Source organism: Paramisgurnus dabryanus, chromosome 3, assembly GCF_030506205.2.
Source record: "Paramisgurnus dabryanus chromosome 3, PD_genome_1.1, whole genome shotgun sequence".
Classification (NCBI taxonomy): domain Eukaryota; kingdom Metazoa; phylum Chordata; class Actinopteri; order Cypriniformes; family Cobitidae; genus Paramisgurnus; species Paramisgurnus dabryanus.
Window position 1 is genome coordinate 19,692,969 of NC_133339.1, and position 16,779 is coordinate 19,709,747.

General features: G+C 38.0%; 1 protein-coding gene across 1 annotated transcript; it reads right to left on the reverse strand.

The window, feature by feature from the left end:
• Window positions 1-416: 416 nt before the first annotated feature.
• Window positions 417-16,779, reverse strand: prr15la (proline rich 15 like a). Its single transcript, XM_065277839.2, has 3 exons — window positions 14,661-16,779; window positions 6,025-6,364; window positions 417-1,634 (listed from the first exon to the last, which is right to left on the reverse strand). The coding sequence occupies exon 3, from the start codon at window positions 1,606-1,608 to the stop codon at window positions 1,285-1,287; it is 324 nt and encodes a 107-aa protein (XP_065133911.1). The 5' UTR covers window positions 1,609-1,634; window positions 6,025-6,364; window positions 14,661-16,779; the 3' UTR covers window positions 417-1,284.

A 16,779-nucleotide genomic window follows, 5' to 3' on the forward strand; every position in this document is an offset into this window, starting at 1 on the left:
TTCATTTTTTTGACATGTAGATTATTTGAAAGGAGGAAAACATATTAGATTAGGGCACACTTTTGTACATAGTAATTTAGGTTACACAGATTCAAAACAGATATAAAGGTTTGTTTTGTATATTAGTGAGTGTTTAAAAATTTATGAAAAATGTGCCACTGCTTATGAGCATAAAGTTAATGCAATGAATATAAAATGTAAATAAATGATGTCTTTTACGTCAAAGTCGTATGCTTAGTATCCCGGATGTAAGTTCTGTTTGCCGCCCTCTGCTGGACTTGACTACATGTCACGTTACTTGTCCTAATAAAAGTTTTTGTATTGAAGACAAAAGAATAGTAGATGAACGGCTGACGTTAGAACTAAATAAAGAAGATGGGTATAGCAAACACAGGAAGGAAAAACAGTCCACATAATTAATTATTAATGCATTTATTTAGTTACTATAGTAGGCAGAACTCCTATTTAAATACAACTTATGCCATTTTGTACAAAATTCAGTTTAAAATGCCAGCTAAGCAAACAATTAAATTAAATTAGGCTTGTGCAAATATTTTATAATGTATATCAATATAAAAAATCGAATTAAAATGGAAAACCCCATCATGTTTATCGGTTAAATTTTATAAACCTCTATAATAAATACATCATAAAACATCAATGTATACCTTACATATAGCAACACAAATATTAAAATAGTTTTTCTTACCCCAACAGGCGTATTCATTTTAAAACATTAAATGTTTTAGGAATCTAATGTTTTTACACTTTATTTAGATCATAACACATTTAAGTGTATGTATTAAGCACCTACCAATTTATTCTTCACAAATAGGAACAGTTAATCAAATAGTACATCTATTTTATAAATTAACAATATACATTTCAATAAAAATCTTTTGATATATTAACAATCTCCATTAATAAATTCATCAATCTGTAGAATCAAATGCCCAGTAGCTTTAATTCTAGTTTGCAATACACCACATAAAATACAGAGAAATTAAGCAAACAAAAACAGGCTCATATCATTGTTGATATCAATGGACAACCATGGAGATTAAAAAATCAATAGCAGTCCTGCTGTGTGCAGAAACCTGATCTTTGGCTCTCTACATCTCTTTGTTCCCAAACATGAGTCAGTCACTTATTCAGAGATCCGGTCTTTCTTTAGACAACGTAGCCTCAGGTGATTGTAAACTGCAAATGACATCAATAGAAAAGTGCTGCATGGACCGAGGCCCTTTCGACTGCTTTGCGTGCGAGTGTGTTTACACAGTGCCTTTATTTTTCAGTTTTATTGCTCTCACTCGTAGTCTCAGGAAAAAGCTCTGGGTTCTCTGCTAGCGTAGATCGGATCCTCTTCTTCTCTTTAAAACGCCCCGAATGTGACACTTTGACATGGCGGCCCTTCGTTGCCGTTTTGTCCACGATGCGCTCTAAGCGGGCGTTGAACTGGCTGTCAGCAGCTGGATCGGGTGTGCCGGGTGGTTCTCCGGCGTTGCAGCCGTGTTCCGCTGGGATTTCATACAACACCTTTGGCTCTGATTTCTTTTTACGCATAAAGGTCAGCTTCCACCAGGATGGGGCAGGCTCAGCGGTAGCCATGAAGATGACAACAGACTCGAACCACTCTGCAAGGGAACAGAATGAGATCTTTAATATTTACATTTAAAAAGTCACAGACATATTAGGTCCTCATGGTACCCGTGTGCTATTAACCACAAAAGTTGGTGCCACTGGCATCTGCCCATTACACATATGTGCTTATACATTCTAAATAAAAGGTGCAAAAACGGTCACTGGGACGGTAAAAATAAACCTTCAAGGTACATATTGGTAGATATACCTATAGTCAGTGGTATTTTAAAGGGTACAGCTTTTCTACATTTTCTTCTAAGAGTGTATGATGAAAGCATTGGGATTTGTTTCAATAGATGGCACATCACTGAATGTCCTTATATGTGTAAGATGAGCGCTTCACTGAAGCTAATGTAAGATACGTGTCTTTAATTCGAAGTGGTAACCCCTGCTGAATTTTTTAGTGTAATTGAATAAGCACCATATGGTGGAGGTATACTAAGTTTAATGCGTACAGCTCTGGTTACAGGCCTCAGATATCACACACACGCTAAACGAAAGCTATATGCTAGTTGGATGGAAATGCTAAATCATGCTATGCAACAAAGTGCTAAAAAATTTTCAATCAGATTTTGTGGAAAAACTGATGATTCATGTTGTCTATGCTTGATTTGAAAATGCTTAAAACATTTTGTGTGCTTTAACAGAGGCAAAGAAATCTGAAAGGAGTTACCCATGGTCAGTGTCCCCAATTTGCTTAAATTTTAATAGTGGCCTAGAAGTAGCGCAGAATATCAACGATTGCAGCGTTTCTTATTTGGAAATTAAAAAATAGTTCATAGCGTGATAGCTCGGCCTTTCACATTCACATAAATTTGTACAGGTCACTGTCATGGCGGTTCATTTACCACATTTACCACTGTTAAGAGATTTATTTGACTATAATCCAAATGGGCCCTTATGGAAGTAGCAGACAGCATTTTAAAAATACTGCACCCCCTTATCAATGGCTGAAGGCAAAATCAGATTAGCCAAAATGTTGCGTGTAAAGTTAAAGAGTTAAAGTTTTCTACATAAAATCATCCTAATGTCACATTTAGTGAAAATATAACCTTGATATCTTTAATATTAACTCAGATTGAAATCAATGTGAATTCAATGATCGAAATCAATCTTGTACGTTCCTAATCTCATTATTAGATTAACCTGATTAAAGACTTAACCTGGATTTCACAGGCAGGGCAAGCACCCAAACCTAACATCAAGAGTGTTGTTTGGCTCATATTATACATGTTTCTCACACAACCCTTTTGAAAAGATAAGATAAAAACAGCCTGGTTGTAATTGGTTAATAGGTTGGTTTAAGGATTTTGGACACTTTTTAGGAAAAAAAGCTGACCCACCAGCTTGACCAACCTTTCCTAAGATGGTTGGCTGGTTTTAGCTGGTCTCCGAGCCTGGTTTTAGCGGGTTAAACAGGCTGGTTTAAGGGTTTTGGACACTTTTTAGGAAGACCAGCTGACCCACCAGCTTAACCAAGTTTGCCTAAGATAGTTGCCTAAGATAGTCTTAGCTGGTTAAAGATGGAAGTAGTTTTTTAAGATCGCTCTCCTAGAATGGCAAAGCTGGTTAACTCTTTCCCCGCCATTGACGAGTTATCTTGTCAATTAAGAGAAAACATTTGCATAAAAAACGTGTTCCTGATGATTTTTTATATTACCAAGATTATCAACTAGACTTTTGAAAATTTATGAAATTCATGAAAAAACTGAAGCAAAAAGATTATTTACTAATTTTAAACTCTGTGTATGTTTTGATAATCATTCTGAATCTGATCTCTAACAAAACTCCTTCAAAAAATTTAATTATTTCAGCTTTTTGCTAAAAAATATATATATTTTTAAAGAAAAATAGCAATATTTAAGAGCTTATAAAATATAGAAATATAGCAGAGGAAAAATATAGATAAGATTAAAGTTTTTTTCCCCATTTTGTTTGTCTGTTTTTTGTTTATTTGGAAGCATAGGGTATGTTCATTCATTTGATATATTTGTATGTTTATATATTTTCAGAATACATTTTTCCTGGAAGGCATTTTGTGAAACTTTTGTGAAAATCACCAAAAATTCTTGCGGCAACTTTTCAAAAAATGGCTGGTGGGGAATGAGTTAAGGTCTTCCAGCCTGGTCGAGCTGGTGGGTCAAAAAAAGTGTCCAAAACCCCTCTAAAACCAGCCTGCTACACCAGCTAAAACCACCCAACCAGTTTAGGCTGGTTTTACCTGGTCTTTTCAGCAGGAACGAAACAACGTGCTGCTCTTCAAAAAATAAAAGGCTATTGTGGGAAAGTTTACAATCTAGAAAGAGTTTAACAATCCATAACGTCAACACAAGCCAGAATGGCTTCTTTGAAGTAAACCATTACACGAGTACAATAAAAGCAAGCACACCTTTAATATACATGGTGGAATACTTTGTAAATAAAATGAATGCACACACACATACATACACACACACACACACACACACACACACACAAACACACGCGCACACATGAAAGGCCAAACATTTCAAGGTTTATTTATATTACATAAACAATCTTTATGATAACTTGTAAAATGTACTGCTTTCCTTGTACATGATCATATTTCCTGCTTTCTTTAAAATAACAAATAACAAGTCCATTCGCATCCAATGGGAGTTGTGTGTGGCAACGTCCACTCACCATTGACAGGAAAGGAGTTGGCCATTAAGTGCCGGTTGCTTGGCAACAGAGTAGTAATTTTCATACAGTATGCTAATTTAGTTCACTCGCTGAGGGCTTTGACTCTTGCTTTAATGTTTACAAGAGCAAACAGAGATCAGGTGCCGGCCAGCTCTCTTTCAACCCACAACCGTGCTTTTTGAACTTTAGTGCTTTAACCTTAAAGAGAGTGCTTGTTTTGACAATTGTATATGTATTGCATTACAGGTGCGTTTTAACTGGATGTTGTTAAACATGTGATGCAAGAATACTACACTTCCATGTATTTAGCCTACTTTTATTTATTTTAATTATTTGACTGTAAAAAAATAGTTGGTTCAACTTAAAAAAGTTAGTTACCTGGTTGCCTTAAAACCTTGAGTTAATTGAGCTTAAAAATATTAGTTGATTGACTGCTTACTTATATTTTTTTAAGTTGAACCAACCAATCTTTTTATAGTGTACACATTGTTTATTGTTTTTCAGTGCAAGCATGGCTTAAATGAGATTTGAAATATGAAAGCAAGTTTTTTTCCTAATCTCTCTTACGGTCACAGTTTTGCCCCAGGCATTGTAATGGTTTTTGCCAGGATTATGATAAGCAAGGTTTCTCTTTGCACGCAATGGGACTCATCCTGTATGAGGCCTAACTTATGTAGCCCATGCCCTTAGGACAACAGAGCACTGTTTATAGGTTATCTCAATCTAATTTTGTGGTTTTCCATATGAGGAAAAAGATTGTGATTTTTTTCCTGAACCATATCAACAGCCAACTTATAATAAAGTACTCACGATAAGATTGACAGGTCACGATAACAAATACTACAGTTTCAGTGTCGCCAAATCAAACCTTTGATTTTTCTGATCACGCGGTTTATTTCTGTGAAAAAGTGTTATGGCTCATTTCATCATCACGATGTTTATCAGGACGTATCTATTTTTTGTTATCTTCAACTATCCATTTAGTTACAGTCGCTAAATAGAAATCCCTAAGGGCATTTCTGTTAATTTATTTATTAATGTCGGTGGTTGGAAAGAACATCAGGTGTTAATTGGAGCTCCTTGGAGATCTTCTCTCAGGAGCTGATGCTTGATACGGTACATAATAAGTACATATATGGCAAAAGACATAAAGTGATGTGCAAATGCAGGTGAAATGAGGCCAGAGGTATTGCATAAGAGTTGACACTGTCATTTAAATCTTGACGTCAAAAAGTATCACCACAGTGTAAAGCGTGTTTGACTCTACAGGCCTGAATTGCATCGGTACAGCATAGGGTTGCTGTCGAAACCACATTTTTATCCAGAGTTATATTTGAATTCAAAGTCTGTATGCAGACCTGTATTGAAAAATGTTTTGCATTTCAAAGAGTTCTCTTCCTTGTAATAAACATCCAAATATCAAAGCCTCCGTGCAGATCGGATGGTTAGTCAGTGATAAAAGTTCACTGTTTGCTATGAATGTGTAATCAAATGTGTCTCTGTCCAAAGGTCATTAAAATATACAGCCATGAACACACACATTTATGTAGACTATAAAATACTTTCAATTTCATTTGCACTTTATGTTTTGTTTAAAACATAGCAACCTATATAGTAAAGTACACTACAGTTATTTAACTAAAAATAAAATGATAAACCCTGTAGAATAATGTTTAACCAGAGTCCCCCAAGTGAATTGTGATAAAAATACATCCTCACCTGTACAGGTGCCTGTATGTCTGTTGAGACTGTTGACTTCAGAAAACTTCAGGTTAGTGTCCTCTGGTTCAGTCCTTCAGCTCTTAACAGTTGAATCCAGCAGGTGAGGTCATAAGCCCTTTGGCCCCCGAACTGATTGATATATTTTTACTTAATTTTAATTTGTTTCTCTCTTCCTTTCTTTCTCTTGTCCTCCTCTCCGGCTTGAATCTCTCTCTATCTGTTTCTGGAAACCAGGTGTACATCCACAGGTGCATGACTCCTCCCTTCTGCTGTCACAAACACACTGGATCCCTCCTTCCTCTGGTGCTTGAATAAACAGGGCTATAGTTTCATCAGCCTGATAAAACAATTGCAAATATATGCATGAATTGGATGTAGAAGAAGAATAGCTCAATTAGCGCTTGATATTACCTTCTGGCTAAATCATAATGGCTGTTTGGTGTGTGATATTATGTAATAGGGATCCCTATAAGTCAACATACAGTTCTGTGCAAAAGTCTTAGGAATAGACTTTTAGATTAGATTAGACCAGAATTAGATTTGTTGTTTTTGAAACATAGTGAGCATTTATAATTGTTTCTCAGTCTCTTTAATAGAATATATATTCAGAAAATACAGGAAATGTGAATATGTAAGGAATAATTGACAATGGGCCATTGAATTATAAGAAAATAATGCACACCCAAGGTGCAATGCGGCACGACGCGCAGCGGATGTGCATTACTTTCAAATAATTCAAAGGACCGGAGTCAATTATTCCTTTTATACCACTGTTACCACAAACATTGCTCTGGTGCCTATTTTTAAGACATTTGAAAAGCTAGGTGTGTGGTTCTCTGAAATTAATGCATACCCACGGAAAATTTCTCAGCCAATCAGAATACAGCATTCAACAGACCCGTGGTATAAAGTATTAAAAACTGTATAAAAATGTAAACTGATGTGTTTTTACGATAAACTGCCTTCCTTCCAGGAATAGCAGGAAACTGAAGGATCTCTTAAACCTAAATAAAATTATATCCTAATTTCTAATTTTAAAGAAATAAGTCTTTATACTTCATTCTGCTCAAAAACGCTCAAGATGTGTTTAGTGCCATGTCACACTAAACACAGACGACGCCTAAAAAGACATTTAGTGCTGAATTTTTATTTATTTTTTGTACACATTTCCTGTATTTTCTGTTTGTATCTTAATAAAATAGATTGAAAAATAAATATGGATGGACATTAAAACTAAAACAACAAGTCTGGTGGTGGGGGTCTTACACTTTTGCACAGTACTGTATGTTTTAACATTTCTTTAACCATAGTCAAAATAAGTTGAGCAGTTTTAAACTTTTTTATAAGCACTAGTCAAGATTTAACAAACAATTTGATTGGACTTGAAAAAGTAAGTCCTGAAGAAACGTCTCATTTCACTATGTGCAATGCAATATATGGATATATAAACTACAAGCTTTTTGACTAAAATGTGATGCTATGTATAAAAAGAATGAAGAACTAATGAAAGAATAAAGAAATGACCCCAACCAGTACAGGTTTTTAACAGGGAGGGACAATATATGGCCTGGAAAAGACCATTGGTCCAATTAGGGTTGAGGAACACGAATGACCAGTGGTTTGCTGTGACCTGTCTGATGGGTGATTGGTCCATGTTGTGTGCTGGCGGCAATGCCAGTCAGTATGTACAGTTCATTCACACGGGGATTAAATAAGAACGAGTCACATTTCATGAAACACTCGAAGGGAGCGTGGCTGCGGGGCAGGCCAGCACCAGCTGGACTCGATCTGCTTTGGTAGGACGCTCGTGACAGCCAAGATCTGCCGTCTGTACAACACACAGTCCATTAATCACCATCTTATAGCTTCTGATGGAAAACTTCATTTGGCGAGACAGGAGTCATTTTACTTTTAAAGAGACAAATGTCAGGCACTTCAGGCATTTGGACGATTTTATGTCTTGACTTTTGAACGAAAACAATTACAGATAAAGATTCTTTACCAAATAAACTTTAGTCTTACAGGTTACATCGTTGTTCTGCAAAATAAGAGCCTGGTTTTGCTTTCAATTGTCTTGAGCAGACAAAATGAGTCTTTTTTGTTGAAGTGCGCCCTCCAGTGGCAAAACTCTTGAACAACAAGTGTCCCTGTGCTTTTGAATAGTAATGAAGTGATAAAGGATGTGGTAATGTGTCTTCATTCAGCCAGCAGGTGGCAGTAGTGGCCTTGGCCCTTAAGGACCACAACAAATTGAAACAGTTACACTGTGTCAGTCTTTTGAAAGAATTATGTCACATTAAAGTCCATACAGGGAAAGAAATTGACAGATAGACCGCTGGCAATGATGATGGAGTAGTTATAAAAGAAGAGAGGACTGTGTCATGCTGCTGTTATATAATGTTGCTTTATTGCTATTAAAGGAATTTGAAGATCTCTTTTAAGTGTATAATTTTGTTGGCACCATATTTGCTGTCCTTTTTTTTTCACAATAAAGACCAAACAAAGATTTTATAGTATTGGAAAGAATACAGCAAGTATAAAATAGTGCTAGTGTCAAATATTCCCTTCTGTTGCTTATGGATAATGTGCTTCTGTTGTTCAATTCATAAAGCAATGCACTTGCAACGCAAAGATACTGATATCTAACTCATATACTGATGAGAGATGAATGCACTTTGGATAAAAGCATCTGTCAAATGTATACATGGCAAAATGCCTAAATGAAAATGTTTGACATTGGACAAATGCAAATTAAAGAGATTTACCTTAAATAACAAATAAAAATGAATAATAATAATAATAATAAATGACACTGTTCTTTACTCCCCTTCACCAAATTTTTACTCATGATATTTAGAGACTTTAGTTCAGGTTACCAGACCTTGTCTTTACACATGCACATGCGCGCACACGCACACGCACGGTAAGTGGTATGATGGAGCCTATCAATCAAAACATCTCCGCTTCTTCACCCATCATCTCTTCACTAAATGAACAAGACTTGCATTCAACATTACATTTTGAGTTTTACATTTACGCATTTGGCAAACGCTTTTATCCAAAGTGACTTCCAGTGCAGTCAAGCTATTCAGGTATTATGTGTGAGTTTTCTGGGAATCAAACCCATGACTTTTTGTGCTGCTATGCATTGCTGTACCAATTGAGCTACAGAAACACACCGCATTTTGCTGACAAAGAAAAGCAGCTCTCCAAAACCCAACACACTCGTGCTATGGCTCACACAAATATTCACCTTTATCTTAACGTGTCTACCACGTTGTTATAGTTATGATGTTTTAATGAGACTGAAAAGCAAAGTTTCACACTTTAAACTCGTGATTCCGCGGGGAGTCATCGTGACTTGAGGCCCGAGTCTCAAACTTAGCGTATTTATTTCCATAAACAGACAGTTCATCTTCCGCACGCCTCCAGCCAAACCGAAGCATCCTCACCGGGTTGCTTTTTGGCGGGCAAAAGGGTTAAAACCGATCGGCAGGCATCAGTTTAATCATAATCAAGCGAGCTAAAGAGGAGTAATGGAACCTGCGAGTCGAGCGCGCCTGTGTTCCGCCACAGATTAGCCACTAATTTGCATAGCGCTTTCGTTCATCCACGTCGGCCCGACGACAGGCCGTCCTCCCCGGACACAGCCATGCGTAGCCTCCGGGGCCGCTTTGACAAATGGCTGGCCGCGCGGCGCTGTCTTTGCGCCCAAGACGGGGCAGCGAGAGCGACGTTGATTGATAGTCTGACGGGGTAAATAGTGCAGAACTTCTTCTTCTTCTTCGGCTTCTTTTTCTCTAATAGCACTACAAGAGGTGTTTAAAAACCTGCGTAATGGAGAAATATGTAGATGATAGTGAGAGTGAAAGACTAGGTCTTTGGAAATGTTTGTGATGTAGGCCTACAATAGGGTTCTTGTGGGGGCCTACTCCAACATCAAGTGATTATTTTGATTTCCCCCTTTACTTATATTTTATTTAAGTTGTCTAGTTGGACAAATCCAAATGTTGGGATGAATCATGTCCATATTTGACCCAACCATGTATTGAAACATCCCAACATAGGTTAAAGGGATAGTTCACTCAAAAAATGAAAATTCTGTCATTATTTTCTCACTCTCATGTTGTTACAAACCTGTATAAATTTCTTTGTTCTGATGAACACGAAAGGAGATATTTTGAGGAATGTTTGTAACCAAACCGTTCATGAGCCCCATTCACTTCCATAGTATTATTTTTTCCTACTATGGAAGTAAATGGGGCTCATGATTAAACATTGATTTCAAACATTCCTCAAAATATCTTCCTTCCTTCCATAAAAAGTAATGTATACAGGTTTGTAACAGCATGAGAGTGAGAAAATGATGGCAGAATTTTCATTTTGGGGCAAACTATCCCTTTAATTTAAACCCAACAATTGGGTTCATCCATATTCAAACAATCTAGCACTATTTTCTAGTGTATACTGTAGCATGCAAATTTTCCTGCATAGTGCGTACACTTCAAATTAAACTCTTGTGACCCTGCAGTATGCAAATTTTCTATATGTTGTTGTCTGAATAAACCTGCTTACAATCTTTGGTGACCCTGCAGTATGCAGTACACACTGTGAAGTGTAAAGCACGCTATTGTAACATTCCGAACACAGCCGACGATCCATCTGAATTCGCATCAACATATCAAACTTCCTCCTTATCTTCATCATTATCAGTAATTACAATATACATCATGTCATATGTAATAATTAGCATTGCCCAGCTTCCTTTAGATTTAAAGTTCACATTTCAGCATTCTGGGCTTAAAATGTTATCTGGTAAGCCTACACATGCTATTGTTTTTACCTTAAATCGGTAGTTAATAACTAAAGGAACAAAGCTGGGGTTGAGGAGATTCTAATTTGCATAACACACACATGCATAATTTATTATCTGGGAGATTTATCTAAGTAGTAACCTCACAGTATGAACCCTGATATCTACATAGAGCGCGCGCACACACACACACACACATTCTCGATTTGTACACAGAAGTGATAAATAAATTGACTGAAAATTGTGTTAGAATCTGATTACATACAAGCCTTTAAACGCTGTACCCATACATAAAATGAAATGTTCAACAGTTAAAATGACATAAGCCAACACGTGCACGATCATTATTATTGTATTAGGAATTATAAGGCCATATAATGTTTTTGCACCGAACGTACTCTCCTAATGTACTCGCACCCACACACACGTACAGTATGTCCCAGGGTGGTTGTCTGTGTGCAGATGAGGTTGTAATAAGGCTGTATAATGAATTCATTACATGCTATCTGACACCATTACCATAAGAATGCCAAACACATACATCAGCAGGACCCGAGTTACACACCTCACCTCACTCAGCTGGTCTCACACACACACACATACACACACACTTGCACACACATCAGTGAGTCTGGATCTGCACAGCTGGACTTGCAGATGATGTGCTGGACGTCTATCAATCCAAATACAAAAGATGCACAGGAGACAAAGAATCTGCGGGTTTGGATGAATGATGCATCATTTCGGTCACTTTAATTTCAATCTTTTAAAAATATGTTCTTTACATTTTATGTAAAAAATAGTAAATCACAAAAAATGACTAAGCTGCACAGGTAGGGTCACATATTACTATTTTATCTCATGTACAGTAAGCTTTAACAAGGCCCACACACCCAACTGTGTACTGTACACACACACTACCACAAAATGCAAAGAGATAGATCACACAGACGTTAGGAAAAATAATGGTGTGGATATTGCAGCCTCTCGTCTTGGGTCGGATTGCTTTAATAAAGTGTGTAATAAAATGACGCTCTGAATTATCCAGCGTAAGTGCTGCAGATCTGTCCTGCTTTTGAAAACACAGCATCACTCATTCACAATAAAACCCGGCACGATCATCTCTGGAAGGCTTGCGGAGACTGAAGCGACTGCGGTGCACATCCAGACGTTTATTTCTATAACGATCTGTGGTCGTTGTTTTAAATTAAAAACGTATATTGTAAATATGCATATAGGCATCGTAACACCTGTCAGAGTCTAAATTGCGACTTTAATTTAAATGATTACGCAAATATCACGACGTCATTTTGTGTTTGTCTATATCGGAGGTTATTAGGTAATGAGTCTATAATTCAAGGCAGATGGTAGTTAAAGATGCTTTATTGGATTCGAGCTCTTGGGAGCACAACTCCAGAGAGGGAAAAAGAGAGAGGTTTATGTATTAATGGAAGTCATCTGGCTACAAACAATAATACGATTTCAAGAAAATTCTCTTATGACTCGGGGAGCTAATTTGAATCAATTGCACCTGGAAAGTAAGATCAAATTTAAGAAGTACAATGTTGCGTGGTAAAGGGAGGTGGACCGAGACTCTAACAGCTGTATTAATTAATATGACTAATTAAAATGCGGCTTCCCTTATGGCTGTCCAATGAGATGTGATTGAAGATGGCGGTAATCAAGATGTGGAAAACTTCTTTTTTTTGTTAAACCAGTTGACAGAGCTCGATTCAGCGTGCTTGGGAGAGACACGGCCACTAACTACGTTAGCCCATATAGAAATTCCAGACACACACACAAACTCATTCAGGCCTGTGTAACATCACGGCGGTCGGCTGCTGCCAGATCTGTATGTTCGCACACTCTTCATAAAGCTCAATTTAACTTCTTGCGTGTAATAAATAGAGTTGCCAGATCATTTGGGCCATATGTGCTGTATCACACTCGAACACACAAACTGTGTATCGCAGGAGCGTTGACTGGCAGCGTTCTGGGGATGGAACATGGAAATGTGATATACCTCAGCACGCTGGAGTCTTACAAGAGACAGGATGTGTGTTTGGGCTCTGCAGGACCCCGGCATGTTTTTGCTCCGTATATTATCCTGCACTATTGCCCTGTGCTCCTCTGGGCCCCGGGCTCCTTCTCAACTTGTCGATGTGACGTTTACATTAATCGCTGATTTCACTGGAAGTGAATGCTTCCTTATGTTTTACTGAAGCGTTACAGAAACATTGACAGTTAATATGTTTAGAATATTTATGAAGCAATGCATATCACATTTTAAATGCTGTCTATGTTGCTGCTGCTAAAATATATGCAGAGATGTTTACAATCATACTTTTATTATTCATTTTTATTTTATGCGTACGTCTTGTATCGTGAGCCGAGCCGGATCCGCACCGGATCAGCTCCAGTCGGTAGCTCCAGTGCATCTGCTGTATTGCTATTGCACTGTTTGCAGTAGGTTGCACACATGCACTTTATGTGCATTGCTTGGTTAACATTTTTACTTTATTAGTCCAGTAGCACCATGATCATTGAGAAACGTTTCATTTTACTTTATACTGCACTGCTTTATATGGTTGAAATGACAATGAAAGCTTCTTGACTTGAAATAAAAGAGGCCGGTCCTAGTTTGCATACTTGCATGCATGCTATGCACTAAAAGTATGATTAGAACATCTGTACTGTGGAGTATGGAGTAAGACAGGGTATTGTGTGCAAGGAATATTAGCCAGATATATGCATGAATGTATAGTCTAAAAATCCGGCATAATTGGTAAACCAGATGGGTACGACTGACATCCTATTATGCACTAATTCTAATCTTGCATAGTGTTTATCATGAATCGCATGCAAATTGGGTCGCAGGCAGAGATAGAGAGCATATTCAGCGAGTCTAGAGAAGAAGATGCATTCATTAGGAATGTGGGCAACACAGAGAAAAAGACAAAGAAAAAGAGAGAGTAAAAAAACAAATTATGTTCAATGAACATGCGTGTGATGTTTAATGAATACGAAAAAGAAAAACGTGAAGATGCATTAACAAAATAACATTTATGTATGGGTTGCTTATTTGGATAAAAAAAATAGATGAGTTCCTTATTTAATTAAATAACAATAATAACAATTTAATTACAGCATATTAAAATGTTGATTAAAAACACATCACACTAGCAGAGGAATTCAAAATACTGTCATTGTAAATGTCTAAATCTATTTTTAAGTCAGATCTCCCTATTATGTCCAGTAATTCGCAAGACACACACACACACACACACACACACATCACCAGATGTCTTTTCCTTTTGCATGTCACTATGGAGTTTCTCTGTACAAACAGCAGGGGTCACTTAGTGACCCTCTGAGAGGTCAAGGGTCAGGTTCCCAGCCTGAAGTAGCCATGGTGATGGCATCTGGAGAGCCACAGCAAAGTGGAATCTCCTCGACTTGTCAAACCATCCCACCATGAACACACACATGCACACACACAGTTCTGTGTAGGATTATTAGGTTTATAATATGGGTTTTGTTTAATTTTTTGTTAGTGTAGTCATCTTTTTCACTTCATAATAGTACTTTTTATCCATTTGACAGATGCTTTTATCCCAATTCAAGCTATATGTTTTCTCAGTATGTGTGATCCTAGGAAATCAAACCCATGACCTTTTGCCCTACTAACGCAATTCCCTACCGACTGAGCTATACAGGAAAACATGTATTTAATTATATATTATATTATAGGCTACGCTTTGCATTGATAACCAAAAACCAGAACACCCACATTAATCTATAAACCCCCCTGCCCTGTTACCTGGGCAACAGCTGTCCATTTTAGCCAATGGTCTGAGTCCAGAACAAGCCCGGGGGGTTCGGTCCCTCTCCATGCCTATAAGCTTTTCTCCCGATGGCTCCGCGGCCCGGACAGCTGAAAACCAGAACAGAAAGAGCTGTGTGCATCTGCGTCTGTGAAGTCAGCACGCCCGCAGGCTGGCATTACGACGGGGTCAAAGGTCATTGCTTTCTGGGTGGCTTCTCTCCTTACATATGGCCGAAAGTCACGATGTAAAAACACTGTTTGAAAGTCTCACGAACATTGAACATTAATTTATTACGATTACAAAGCGTTTTATGAGTAAAGGCCAATATCAGCCCAGTACAAATAATCATTCACAGGTAATTATTTGCATATCCAAGTGAAAATTCTTGCTGCATTGCATTATGGGATAGATTTGGGATGAAAGACGTCGCAGGTTCTGTCTATGGGAAACGTCTGCCTACATATGTGTGGGTGATATCAGGTGACAGGTAAGGTGAGGGTGTCAGACAGCTGTCTGAAGGGGCGTTTGAAGTCCAGGTTGTAAATTCAGTAGGGGGGATGTCAGTGATGTATATCTGACAGGCTGGTGTGGGCGCGAAGTGTGCGTATGCGTGAGAATCAGTGACCTGTAATTGCTGTAACCTAACCATTAGACAAACATCACTGCTGCCCTGGACCGATCAGATAACACACACATATTCACGCTTATTGTCATGATACCCTTCTCAGTTCGGCATGTGAGGGCACTCGCTGTCTACACATGTCTGAATGAACTGTTGTAATAGCTGGTTGTCTCTCTCTTTCTCTCTTTCTCTCTCACACACACACACAAACATGTTCCCATCACATAACACGGCTTGTCCTGTCCAGATCAGACAATAGTCAGACGCTGTGGCATTCCGGCATACCAGATGATCTGACGTACCCGGCCTGTTTCTGAGCTCTCCATCTCAGCTGTCAATCACGCGGGTGAATTACGGACCCCGCCACACGCCGTAGGCCTGGCAGATGAGAGGGCCTTCTTTCCTTGTCACAGATCCAGTGAAATATCGCTCTGTGAGTGATCTGTCTTTGTGAATTATGTGCGCCTGTGTGTATGCGAGGAGTTCCCTTTCTCTTCACTATTCAGAGAGGTTGACCCCGCGGCCATAAACCACTCACTACACGCACACACTCAGTGTCGCACATCATGCCAACATCTTCCTGTTTTCAGTGTAACATTGACAGAAAGCCTAAAAACACAGGATTGTGGTCGGGGACACGGTGCTGTGGTTAACGCTGGCTACTGACATGCTGAGTTCGGGCGCTGGACGAAGGTGAGAGAGAAAAATAAAACTCCCAAGATGTTTAAGTAGATGAGGAAGAAAAGTCAGGAGGAACCATGACTCAGCTGGAGAAGTGCAGTTTCGTTGGCACTTGAAACGTATTGTATTTGAACAAAACCCTGCAAAACAATGATGCCCTAATGAAAACTGTTTTGTTGAAACGTGTTGGCATGTAGCCATTTTTTGATTAAAGGCTTTTTAACATTTATCAGGAGTGCCCTTTTTTTCTATTTTCTCTGCAAAACAATTATAGGGTTCAAATATTGAAGCTATAGTTAAAAAGTGTATTTCTTTTAGAATCAGTCTTCAATAAATCTGCATTCGTCCCAAAACGTATCTGGAGAATTAATTTACACTTTAAGGGGCGGTTTCCCGGACAGGGATTAGACTAGTCCTAGACTTAAACAGTTTTAAGAGCTCTCCAAACTGAAACAAATTGCACTTACATATCTTAAAATACATCAGTGCCCTTTGTTTTACCTCAAAATGCACACAGGTAATGTTTTTAGTAAGGCATGTTTGTTAAAACTAATTATATTTCCTAATTAAACTAAGGCCTAGTTCTGGATTAAGCTAATCCTGGTCCGGGAAACCGCCCCTAAATGTATTAATGTCTTTGCATGACTAAGCAAAATATCAACCGAGTTGCATTTATCTCCAATCCATAACTTTTTTGGTTAAAAATAAATTGAGTAAGTACATAACAGTCAATATTCAAAATCCAAATACTGTCATGAATTTCCGTGTTTTTCCGTGACCATATCACGAATTTCTGTTTACGTGTCATT